This window comes from Marmota marmota, unplaced genomic scaffold (genome assembly GCF_001458135.2).
Source record: "Marmota marmota marmota unplaced genomic scaffold, marMar, whole genome shotgun sequence".
NCBI classification, from domain to species: Eukaryota; Metazoa; Chordata; class Mammalia; order Rodentia; family Sciuridae; genus Marmota; species Marmota marmota.
The window spans coordinates 3,308,997-3,322,186 of NW_026000016.1; the positions used below are offsets into that span (position 1 = coordinate 3,308,997).

Genomic DNA, 13,190 nt, shown 5'->3' on the forward strand with positions numbered 1-13,190 from the left:
AGTTTACTTTCCCTCAACTCTCTTAAAACCAAGGTGCCACCAAACCTTTTTCCAAGATCACTTAGAAAAACACAGGACTGTTTTATTTTATCTCACAAGCAATACCCAGGCATGCTTAAAGGGTAAGTCCCAAATACCTTACTGCCTTAGAAAGGTGACTTTTTGTTATGATTGTAACTTTACACACATTATTATATAGAGACCTAATGGCATAAGGACTTGGTTTTGGCATCTGATAGGCCTGGATTCAAATCATATCACTTACTTCCTTTGTAAACATGCATATTATTGTACTTCCTAAACCTTAATTTGTGTCCTCATCTGTAAAGTAGAAAGTGGCAATATTAAAAATATAGACTTCTGTAATTCAAGAGCAAGTGTGTTTTAGAAGAAACGAGCAAGAATATATTCAATTATATGACAATAAGGAGAATATTTTCCTTACCTATTCATCTTAGACAAAAAGTTTAATAAAAAAAAATACAAATTAAGAAATATGTCAGTTGGGTGCACATGCCAATAACCCAAGTGACTCAGGAGGCTAAGATAGAAGGATCACTAGTTCAGAGCCAGCCTTTGTAAAAGCGAGGTGCTGAGCAACTCAGAGAGACCCTGTCTCTAAATAAAATAAAAAATAGGGCTGGGGATGTGGTTCAGTAGTTGCATGCCCCTGAGTTCAATCCCTGGTACACTCTCCCCCCAAAAAAGAAAAGAAATATTCCAGTAAAGTATGAAATGTGTGCAATAGAGGATGCTCTGATGATGTGCTACCCCACGTAAACCAAAGCATTGTGTAATACACAGCTCATTCTCCCTCTAAGAAAGTACATGGGTCAGGTGTACCTCTAGGGCCCTGCTATAATTTTTACCTATATAGATGTTACACATAACCTAAAGTTTGCCTGTAACATGATAAATTTCCAAATTTTAGCATAATAATGTCAAGAATGACCAAGTTGAGGTTATTCCCTAGCCTTATGCGTGTGGTGCATGTGAACTACTCATTGAAATTTGCTATGGGGAATAACATATTCATTAACAATAGTATTTTGACCAGAGTAGCAGATTCTGTGTCCAACACAAAAGGACTTTTGAATGACAGGGAAAGAAAAGTCTTTTATCATCTATTCTTAAGCCCTTATCTGGGAAATGACTATCCAGTTAGGAAATGATCCAGATGTGACAATTTGTCAATACATACTATTTATTTTTAGCATTTTACAGAGACAAATAAAAATAAGAAATTCATATCAGTCTACCAAGTGGGTTCTGATGATAGAGACAAAGACATGATATTCACATCAGTCTATCAAGCAGGTTCTGATGGGAGGGAGATAAGAATATCTGATTTTTCAGTGGGCTCAGAGATTTTCCTCCAGATAGTCTCCCAAGTCTGAATCTGACAGCTCTCCAGACTACAACTAATGCAAACTAATCCCAGGCTAGTAACTCATTCAACAGGTCCAGCATCTAATTCACCACCTATTTCTTGTACCTTCTTCACCTCCACCTGCTAATACCATCTGTGGTTCTTCTCGTCTAAATGGATACTGTCAGATTCACCTTGGACCCTTTCCTCCTGCAATCTCTTCTCTGACCCTTTCTCATTCCCTAACATTTGACCTTCCACTCTCTTACTTCTCCTACCCAAGTAGGGCACTTCTTTCCCCCCATGCATCTCTGGGAATAAGCTTCTTCGTTTTCTCATCCTTTCAGTAACCATGCATATACACACCCTTGCCTCTAACTTTTTGAACCCCTGTGTGCAAGCCCTGTCTCTGCTCTAAAACTGGATCCTTTTGTCTTAACACAAGTTCTTGTTATGAAGATCAGGAGATCCATCCAGCCCTATTTCCCGCCAATCCCTAGCCCACTCCTTTTGTACTAGTCTTGTGCACAACCCTTTAATCTCAGCCTTTTTTTTTTCTTTAATAATGTCCCTGCGACTTTCCCTCCTACAATACACAAATCTAATGCTTGCCTAAGTCTACATCTGTCCCCAAATTTGTTCAAAATACCTCAGAAACTACTTACCTCTTCTGACTCTACTCTCCTTGCTATTTACCCTCTGCCCTATACTGTATAAGCATTAGTCCTGTGATCCTGGAAGCTCCATGTGCTAAGTAAGAGCATCTATACTTCAATTCCCTTCTCCTCCCTTCTTCACCTCCTGGTTCCTGAGTCCTCCTTGCACAAGGGACATAGAAAGAGATCAACAATTAATAGCTGTGCATGGGAACTGAAGTTTAACCCTTCTGATTCTAATCCACACCTTTTACTCCTGCTTTGGATAAATGGTACGTGGCAACATCCCTAACTTTGCCACATCATAATCACACAGGATGGAGATTTACTACCAAGTCATTTTACTACCTTTGAGTAGTAAAAGATGCCTTTGAGAAAGACCTAAGTAAAATCCCCAACACTTTCTTTATTAGCTGCCTCTTAAGTAGGGAGGAGTTAAGGGAGGTGGGGATTGTTGCATTTCAACTTTAAACTCCCAGTCACAGATGAACAAACGCGTGGAACCCTGAGTGTCCTCAGGCTATAGAAAAGATAGATGCGAAGATACCAGTTTTACTCCGCCCTTCCCACCCTTCCATCCAAGCGGTGCAATGGGAAGAAACTGGCACAAACTGTCTCCCACTTGAGAAATTAAAACAATGGCCGGCGGTGGCATAAGGGAGACTCACATAGTCCTCGCAATGCAACTGCAATAGAAAGCCGGCAGCCCCAACCAGCGCCAGACGTCCACCGCCAGCCTATTAGGGAAGCCTCCGGGTCGCGGGCTCCGGTTCGCAGCCGGAGAACCCGCCGCTAGGAGGCGCCGCGAGCGCGCCACCCCCGCCCGCTGCTGAAGGAGGGCTAGCGCCCGATCCCCTCCGCCAAACCCCTAGCCGCGGGGCAGGCAGGCGGGACCAGACGCGGGGACTGTCACCGCGGACGCGCCGCTCCTACCGACCCGGGACGCGAGCATCAAGGGAACTCCAGGCGCCACCCCGCCATTTGTCCCACCGGAGTCCTTGGCTCCCGCTCCCCAGTGAGCAGCATCAGGAAGACGGCGATGTCTGCTGGGGCCCGCCGGAGGAACCGGGCGCAGCATTTCGCTCCCCTCTGGTGTTTCTTGGTCGGGTTGGGGATGCTGCGGTCCCCTGCCTCACAGGCTTTCAACTTGGACGTGGACAAACTCACCGTGTACAGCGGCCCAAAGGGCAGCTACTTTGGCTACGCAGTGGACTTCCACATACCTGATGCCCGCACGTAAGTCGCTCTCCTGGGGGAGGTGGCATGCGTGCGCGAACCTGCTCACAGGTCGGGTCCCGGCCCCTCTGCTGTTAGCCCCTGGTAGGTCTCCCGAGCTTGGAAAGGCAGTGTCTGAGGTCCCACCCGTCTGCTCACCAGGGCTTCCGTCCCGTTTTCGGCGGGCCATCAGCCCCTTCTTTCCCTTTGCGCGCTAGATGTGCCTTGTGAACTTTGAACTAGAGAAATGCCACTGCAAAGAACTCCCGGTTCAAACTCCACTCATGCATCCCATAAAGGAGAGAACGGGACCGAACTGAGCCAGTTAAAACAGTTAAAACAAAAACCCAATATGGTGCAAGTGCTGCTGGTTGGCTGCAAGCACCTGGGCTCTTGTCCTCTACTTTCTCCCCATGGACTCTCATCTCACTGTATCTACATAGCTCCACCTAGAGAAGAATTAGGACCACTCGCACCCTCTTCCAAACCAGGTTTCTGACGCCCATTTCTTTCCAAGAGGAAATCAACCTTAACACTCTCTCCATCATAAATATGCTTCTGCCCTCCACCCCTACTCCAGCCTCAGTAGACATGCACCTCCTGAGTGCAACGCGTGCGCACAGTTTTATGATTGCCACCAGGTGACCTTTTCCAATCCTTTCTCAGAGCAAGTGTCTTGGTGGGGGCACCCAAAGCCAATACCAGCCAGCCGGACATCATGGAAGGGGGAGCCGTCTATTACTGCCCTTGGCCGGTGGAAGGATCTGCACAGTGCAAGCAGATACCGTTTGACACCACCAGTAAGTGCTATTTGTCATTCTGGACTCTGGGCCCTGGTTTGAAAGAGCCAGAGCAATCCTGGAGTCAACTTCCCACTTTCTTTGTATTCATAGTCCTGTTCAACTTTTAGGTATTGTGGGCGGTGCAGGTTAGAGAAATAAGTCTTCAACCCTGAGTGAAAATGTTTAGTGAACCCTAGAGAAGGAACGTTATCTGACCCTGAGTGTTTAGATGCATCCAGGTAATTTCTTTTTCTTTTTTCCCCTTGCTGTCCAGAGGTGAGCATTTTTAGGGTGAGTGGATGTTTTGGAAAATACAAAAGTTACATCTTAACCTTGACCATGGACAGAATGTGGTTGCTTCCCAAGGACCAACCTGGGAAAAGACAGATTCTTAGCCCAGTTCCAAACTCCAGAGGCAAGATTTAGTTGACTTAGCTGCAGCAGACCCAGACATCACTCCATGTTGCTGTTTAATTCTTTACAGAAAGAAAGAATTTTCTTTCAAAATATTGGACATTGGATGCAAACTAGTACAGGCAGAGTGTGGATGGATTACATTCATTTCCAAAATCCCTAGACAGATGTTTCTTATTTAATTAAAGGAAAAATACATTTTAAACAATTCAGTCTGGTTACGTTTCCTCTGTGTTTTCTCTTTGGGTTCTAAGAAAATACTTTAAATGTAATGTGTTCAAAAACATTAACACTGAATGTTTTAATTTTTACCACCAAACCTTTATGAATTCAAATGATATGTATTATCAGAAAGCTAATCACTTCCCAGAAAAATGTGAATATGTCAGCTCAAATAACCCTTTGATGGCCAGTCATTTAAAATCCCTTGTGCACTGCTCAATTGTTTTATAACATCATTCTCTGTGTATTTTGTTGGTATCCTAGTATGCATTCAGAACTTATGTAGAATGTCCATTTTATCAGAATTTTAATGAAATCCATTGGGTGGTGTTTACTTGTTAATTTATATCTTTTGTGCTAAGGAGAAAAAGTATTTCAGTTCTATGAATATGGAAATCATTTTTTAAAAATCTGTGCAAGAATTACCTTGAATTATGACCAAACTAAGAAAGTCTTCCATAAAAGCATTTTTAAATTATATTTTTCATGCCTGTCTATATATGGTCATGATAGCTTATTTGCTGTTTCATTAAATAATTCAGTTATTTCATAACCAAGTTTTATAAGCTTTTTTCTTTTAAATTTAAGGATTGATAATGGAAAAATTAAGCTGCTTAATGTTACTTTATGACAGAAATTCTTTAATTAGTTGTTTTATCAGGCTTGAGATGCCTCCTAGTTATGGACCCTAAGTTTAAGAAAAAAACTTCCTAAATCAGAAAAATTGATCAGTTAAGTGTGAAATTAATGCCATTTAAATCATTCATGCCAAAATCCTTTTAATTTTTTAAAATATTTAAAATTCAGACCTTGACAAGTAAAAGCATCCTTGACATCAATTAAATTTACATTCAGGAAAACAGGTGTTTATTTTTTGACACATTCAGTTTGTTTTCACCAAGAAACAATCTATAGTCATGGAAACGATTTTAATAACCCACCTAGGACATTTCTTAGCACATCAAGTCAGGATCTAGTTGGTGTAGTTTTCCTTTGATAAATGGAGAATCAATGTCTGCCCAGATAAGTTACACATGAACAAACACCTTCTATACCCCCAATCCCTGTAATGCCATGATTCAATAGATAAAAACTAGAAAATCCAGGCATTAGTATGAGTTTTTAAAAACTGACCACTCCTAACCAAGATTTTCTGGTGTTAAATCACAATAAGTAAAAATTTCCAAGGTTCATTCTAAAGCACTTGTTTGGAACTTTGAATTCACTTTCCCGGAGAAAACTAATGCTGAAAGATTGGGCTTTGGTTTCTAGAATAGCCCACAGGAATGTATTTAACCCTTACTGTAGCTGAATTACATTTGCAATGAAACACTTGGGGACAAACCAGTACAATTTCATCAATTAAATGAATAGGAAAACAATGTCAAGGAAAGGTCAATATTGCTTGGAGAAAGATGGGAGTGGGGGTAGATGACTCTTTTGCAGGTTCTGAAAAAGACAGTTGGATGTCTCAAAGGGCTTCAGAGATTGATGCTGCTGGCTTTATACTAGATCTTACTTCTAAATGTGTGGAGTTTTTCTTGACAGGTAGACAGATGCATCCTACTATATAGGATTACTATAACTGCAGTAATTTGAGGACTCATAAATGGAACAAAGTGGGAGCGGGCAGGAGAGAGAAATAGATATTCCTGAAATAACTGAGCAGGAATTTCTTAAAAAAAATAAGCAAGGCAGGAAGGCTACACAAAGTTTGTAAGAAATGAATGGTTCATAATGGAATGAACAGGTCAGTGATCTGTGGAAAAGGGTGTCTCACGAAGAGAGGTGGGAAATTTTTCTTTGGGAAAAGAAAGTTCTCCTCGTTAGCCATCAGGGGGTACTGTGGGCCCAGAAACCTTGGTTGCTGCTGGGAATGGCCTGGAAAAGGGGAGATGAAAGGGAATCAGGACCACAGCTGGGTGCTACTGAATGGGTGCCAACACTTGGCACCTATTTCCACCAGTTACTTTATCCACATGTCCTGAGACAATGGAACTGGCTGTGAAGTGAAGAAGGACCAGCAGAGCTAGCTCCAATCAGAGCAGGCAGTTTTGTGGGCAGAGTAGAATCTTGGAAAGATAGAAATGGACCTTGCTGACTCTAGGTCTTGCACTCGATATTGCCAGTCGTATCCTGTTTATTGATTACTACCATGTACCAGTCACTTGATTACTACCATGTACCAGTCCCATGATTCCTAATCTGTAACATGAATAAGGAAACTGACTTCAAGGGTCTGGTCCAAAATGGCATGATTGAGATGGAGTTCTGCCTACTCCAAATCTAGCCTCTTCACCTTGCCTCTCTCCCAAAGATGGAGAGAGGATTAGTTCTCACGGCGTGCAAGTTCATGGTTGTGACAGGATCATGAGGAGCCCCAACAGGCACTGTGCCCCTTTCCTGACTTTTCTCCATCCCCCCGCAAACACGGGCTCTAGATGTTCCAACAGAAGTGCCCTACAGAGAAGAGCTACAAAGGAGGAACAGCTTTGCTAGGAAAGTTGTAGAAACCAGAGGTTTAGAAGCAGGGTTTGTCTTGGTTGTGTATGTCTCTGGTTTGCTCAAACTCCCATAGAATCGTCCCCAGAGTCCCCTATTACATCCTGAGTTACTCTCTGCCCAGTGGCAACAATTCACTGTTTCCCTACAAAGAGGAAGCAAATGTCCCTACTTGACAATGTAGTGGCTCTGACTGTGCAGGGCATAATATATATATATATTTCCCAATATTCCTCTGTGGGGATATCTATGACTTTTGCTGTCTTGTACCCCGTCTACTCTTACTATCATGTCTGAGTTCAAGACGTGCCAAGTAGGTTGACCTTTTAATAAAGTTGTTTCAACTTGTTCAGGCCTCTTGGGTGTCTGTAATTTAGCATTTTGCTGGAGTAACCAACTACATTTTCTCAGCCTAGATACTAAAGTAGATGGGCCTATAATTTAGACCCTGAATCTGGCTGTGATCCTGTACCTCAATTTAAGATCAACCACTTTTGAAAAATAAATAAGCTGTTAGTTAAATTTTTCATTAAATAATAATGATTTATAGCTTATCATTTAGCTTGCATTTCTGGGGGGGTTATTTTTTTTTTTAAATTCAAAAAGAGAGGAAGCTTGGACTTTGCCTACCATTTCAAATGCATGAATACTTTTAAATTCTGCGCCTTTCAAGTAAGGAAAAGGGAAATTTTAAGGAAGCATATGGTGGTGGGGGAGGTGCAAAGAGTAGATAATTTTCCTGCTCTGCACAAAATCAAATGGTTCCCAAAAAGCACTTCTCTCATCTCCCTTCTGTCTTTCCCTCGTACTTCAATAGAACAAAATTCCTCCCATCACCAAATTGATTTCTTTCACTTTTGCCTCGGGAGCTCTCTGAACTATGCTGTATCTTAACCAACTTAAAACATCACATCTGCCTAATTCATGCCTCTTGTCGCTAAGTCTACTCCAACATTTATTTCTTCTTTTTTCCAACACTTCCCAAACTCATGTGAAGATTAAATAAGGATGGCTAGATTACAACCCTTCTGATAAAAGGGGGAATGAATGAAAAAAAAAATGAAACAGTCACTTCATTTTTGGAATAATGAATGGGTGATTTGCAACAATAATAGCCAAAGCAGAGAACATGAAATATTTGATTGTTTTCAATGCTCAAGTGGCACATTTGGAGGAGGAAGATAATGGCTTGTGCTAATAGATGATGATAATCATCATAGCACTGACATCAGCAGAGTCAGTACAGCTGGGATACATGCACAATTAGGGACCCACATAAAAAGGGAACAGGAAGAGCTGGGAGGTGCCATTGAGATTTGGAAGTCATCTGAGAGACACTACTAGAATTAGCCTGGCCTTAATTTAGTATCTTTGTGCTTAAAATAAGTAAATGAAAAACCCCTTCGAATGGAAGATGATTTGGTTAGGACGTTTCAAAGCTCCAGAATGGTAACATTTTTGTTGGAATTATGTTTTAGCTTGGAGACCAGAAGCCTTTGTTTTGGGAGTTCTGTTTTATTTTGTGTCGAGTGAGCCCACAATAAGAAGCAGCTTACAGCATCTGTTTCTGTGACTGGTACAGGACTGGTTTTTGATAGTATGGGGTGTGCCCTCTTTCTCATGTGAGGGTTAGGAAACATATTGGTCACAGAAGTCTTGCTTTTCTGACTTGCCCAGAAAGAAATTAGGTTTTGTTTGGGAACAAAGAAAAGAAAAAAATGTAGGTCAGAGTTACTCAAGTAGATGACAGAGGAAATAATATAAATGTGATAAGATTCAGGAACAGCAGGAATCTATGGTCCAGTAAGCTCAGCTGTAAGGTTAAAAAAAAAAAGTGAGGGGGAGCCCAAAGATTACCTACTTCTTTTTAAGAATTGATAATGCCAGGAGTAGAAAGAGTTTTGCTATTTGCATATATACATATATATGTACAGAAATCTTCCTGTACCGAGTGCTGATCCCACCGAGTCATCAGATCTTGTTTGGCTGAATGTTTACTTTTTCTGCAAGCAATTCTCCAGTTCACAATGGCTACTATGTCTGAATATGCGGACCTGACACAGGCAACCACCATCCAGCCCTGAAGGGATCCTGATTGGCTCAGACACCCATGCAACAGAATGCAATTGAGTCCTGATAGGAGCAGAGAGGAGGTAGTGGTCCCCACAGCACAGCAACCAAGGAAGCAATTAGAAAAAGGAAGTCCTTGAAACTCTGGCTAGAAATAGGAAACAGACCTGCTCTACGGATAGTTGGGTAGTATGAACATAGGAGCCTGTTCCTTAATCTGCAAAATTCTTTCAAGAAGCTAGACGTCTGTCGGAGGGAAGAGGCTGCCAGGTTCTTGGCAGGAATCTTCCATGCAGCAGCTGCAGCATTTTGGAAGAGTTGTCCAAAATAGTCTTGACGTTATCCTGGAAACAAAATATGTTTTGACATTTCAGCTAACTGGTTGAGATGAATGAATTCAAATATTACCCCGTGTGTATAAAGAGTTCTGTACCTGAGAGTTGTATTGATGAAGAGAACGGCCGACATCATTAAGAGCTCCACTGAGGTGTGTCCTGATGGACACCATCCAGACACACAGACATGGATTTTTTGAGGAAGATAGACGAAAAATGTATCATTGATCTTATTAAAAGCACCCATTCATCTTTTAACCAGTCAACATGCTTAAGACCTTTAAAATATGTAATTTTCCAAATACATTTGAATACATGTTTAAAATATATCTTTAATACATGCTTTAAAAATATGTATGGTAAAGCAAGGTATACCTGAGTGATGAATCCTAAACTAGATTTTAAATAAAGCCCAATTCTGGGTTATGTTATAGGGAGACTTTAGATGTGCAAGCAAATCATGATTCACTGATAAGTGATTGATACTCAAAATAGTCCACTCATTGCCTCAGTTGGGCTATTATGGAACCCAGGCAGGCAGTTCTCAGATGGATGTCTCCAAACATCCTAGAAGGATTCGAGCTCGACCTCCTCTGTGCAGAAAGGCCAGAACTTGGATCTCTGATATTTAGTGTAGCATCCCAAATGTCTGCCAACTTGAGAATCTTTTCTAGATCCATAACCATTAGTGAAAATGATCCTTTAGCTGTTGTGTTCTTTTGGTAAAAATAAGGCATCGGTTACAAAATTAAGTCTTTCTAGAAAAATAAATCTTTCTAGGTATTGGAGGAAGAGCTGACTTTGAAGGGGGAGTATAAGGAAATTCAGGGAGGGTGATGGAACTTTTTGAATCTTTATTATGGTATGTGTGTATTTGTCCAAACCGATAAAACTATGTATCAGTAAAAGTGAATTTGATGGTGTGCAAGTAAAAACCAAATGAAAAGAGAAAAATACCTCCATGGATAGTATGAGAGAGCTATATATATGATCAATTTGGTTTTCTGACCATTGCTATGAGCATGTTGACAGTAAGATCTTTGACAGCAATAAGTTCGGATACAATAGCTCTTGAAAGTCTAAGGACATATTTTATGACTGAATAACATAGGCCACTGCTCCCAAATAAGGGTGAACAACGAAATCATCATGTAGGACCTTCTTTATCGTTCTGTAAATAAAGATAGAATGTTCAGCATGTATTTGGTGGAAGAACTGTGAGAACATGTTGAGTAAGAATGACCCCTGTGCAATCCAGTGTCACCCTGTGTCTTTCCTCTGTGCTTATGAAACGCAGGCATGGGACTCCTCCTTGGTGTTAACTAAGCTAAGGAGGTCTCACTTCAAACACGTGTTGTAGTTATCCACAAAAGTACAACTGCACTGCAGGGCTTTTACTTATTCACATTAGGTCAACTTTTTTCTTTATCTCTGGTATTTGACATGGGAAAACAGATTTGGATATGACATTGCAAAAGCCTCTGTATCAATCTGCCCGGATTTCCAGACCATACAGAAACTAGGGAGAAGGGTACACACCATTGCTACAGGGATAGGTTTATTAAAGGAGCCCAGGTGGCCAAAATTACACCCAGCATCCCTCCCAGAGGTAATGATGGAAGCCAACTCCTGGTAGCTGCCTCCATTGTCACATCCTGTGATTTATCCAGATGTTTCCATCCAACACTTCTTGCCACATGGCTTGCACAATTTACCTCCTTCTCCCAGTTCTTCATGCCACAGTACAGTAGAAGTACATGGCAAATACCCCCTATATATACATGTCCCCCCTCACCCTGGGCCTCAGTTCTTAACCACTCAGAACTTCTTATCTTTCAGTGATGACTTTCTGGTACTTTCAGCTTTTCTCTCTCCCTACATTTTCCCAAAGGATATATACTTCAGAAATTAATTCTAAAATCATTGTGAGTCCTTTTTGTGGAAAAAAAGGGACACAACACCTAGAAATGTTTCAGGCCGCCTGAATATGGATAGTCCATTAAGTAAGGCATAAGATATATGATGAAATATTATATAGCCATAAAAATGAAGTCCACAAAGTATCAACATTAATATGGAAGATATGCTTGTTTTAATGTTAAATGAAAAACAAACTCCAAAATTGTATCTACAAGTTTTTTGTAGTATGAGAAGGGAAATGAAGCCAAGTGATATGCATGGTAGAGGGTGGGGACAGGTTGAGGACTGACTGCTGGTATGAAAATCATACTCATATCTTCAAATCTGCTGACAGAAACATTTTCCTTTTCTCACCACATGATGTGCTCTCTACCACAAGTGTTGGGTTTGGGATGAAAGCCCCAAAGAACTGTGCCATTTGAGTGTTCCAAAAACATCTTCAGGAAAAGCCATTTATTATAAAAAGAAGTAAAATCAGTGCTAATCACATGTCCCTAAGACAACCTTTTTTTGTTGAATTTCCTTTCTTGTGGTCTTTTAAAGGTACGGATACCATTTTGATAGGTGCAGATAATAAATAAAGTATTCAACATTTAAATAAATTGGAATCACCAACCTCCTAGGCATGCTTTGGCTTATGAAATGTCAGAAACAATGAAGATCCACTCCAGGTGTATAGAGAGTATGCACTGTGCCTTCTCTCCCTTTCCCAGTAGGGAGAAGTTGGACACATGTATCCATAAGGAACCTCCATGAGCTAGGATCCTTGGGTGGTTTGAATAAGCAGAACCTTCCTGTCAACTTACATGAAATATATAATATGAGCAAGAAATAAACCTTGGTTGCATTAAGCTAGAGATTTGAGGTCATTTGTTTCTATAGACTCATCTGGGCACTTTTTGGCCTATTAGTACATGTGAGGAGCAATAATGGAAATAAATGTTCTAACCCATGAATACAGTATTTTTTAAGTTCATGAATTCTTAGTGCCTTTTCTAGAAAAACATGCACTATGAGTCTCATGGGAAGAGACCAAATGTAATTATCTCTGCACCTGTTGGACACAGAACCGGTTTTTACCCTTCACGTTCAGTCAAAATACTTTTGTAGAAGAGATTCTGGAAAATGCATTCACTACCCCCAACTGCTTTTCCCTTTTCCCTTGCTCAACCCTTATTGCTGACAAATATGTCGACATACTTTTCATTTATAGAAACAAACACGTCTTTACAGAATTCTGAACAATTTACTTGGGTCTGAGTAATACAGTTTATCCCCAAAGAAATGCTCTAAATAGATTTTTAGCTCACCCTTGGGACACATATAATATCTTAAAGTGGGGGGGAACCCTTCTTATTGAACATAGCAGATCAAGAGCTAATCACCAATTCATATTGTGAAACTGAATACCATATCATGACTTCACCTGAATGGTTCAGTGGAATAGAAAATAACGCTTAGCGTTTGTGACATTCCACAAGCAGTGTTCTTCTAGACCCTGGAAGATGGCCACAAAGCTCAAGGCCTTGCCCATGTATGGTTTACAGTGAACAGCAAGGACCAGATGAGAAAAATTAAGGTAAGGTTGAGGGGACAGAGTGGGGGAGTGGGTGTGTGTACGCACATGTTATTTTAGGCTGGGGTGGCATTATTTTTCTATTGCTGCTATGACAAATTACCACACATTTAATGGCTTTAACAACAC

At 40.9% G+C, this 13,190-nt stretch overlaps 1 protein-coding gene across 1 annotated transcript in view; it reads left to right on the top strand.

Moving 5' to 3' along the window:
• The first annotated feature begins 2,511 nt into the window (after positions 1 to 2,511).
• Positions 2,512 to 13,190, top strand: part of Itga8 (integrin subunit alpha 8) — a 174,898-nt gene continuing 164,219 nt past the window's right edge. Inside the window, exons 1-2 of the mRNA XM_048809772.1 lie at positions 2,512 to 3,261; positions 3,907 to 4,040. Of these exons, the coding sequence (XP_048665729.1) occupies positions 3,065 to 3,261; positions 3,907 to 4,040 (331 nt within the window). The 5' untranslated portion in view covers positions 2,512 to 3,064. The remainder of the gene's footprint in view (positions 3,262 to 3,906; positions 4,041 to 13,190) is intronic.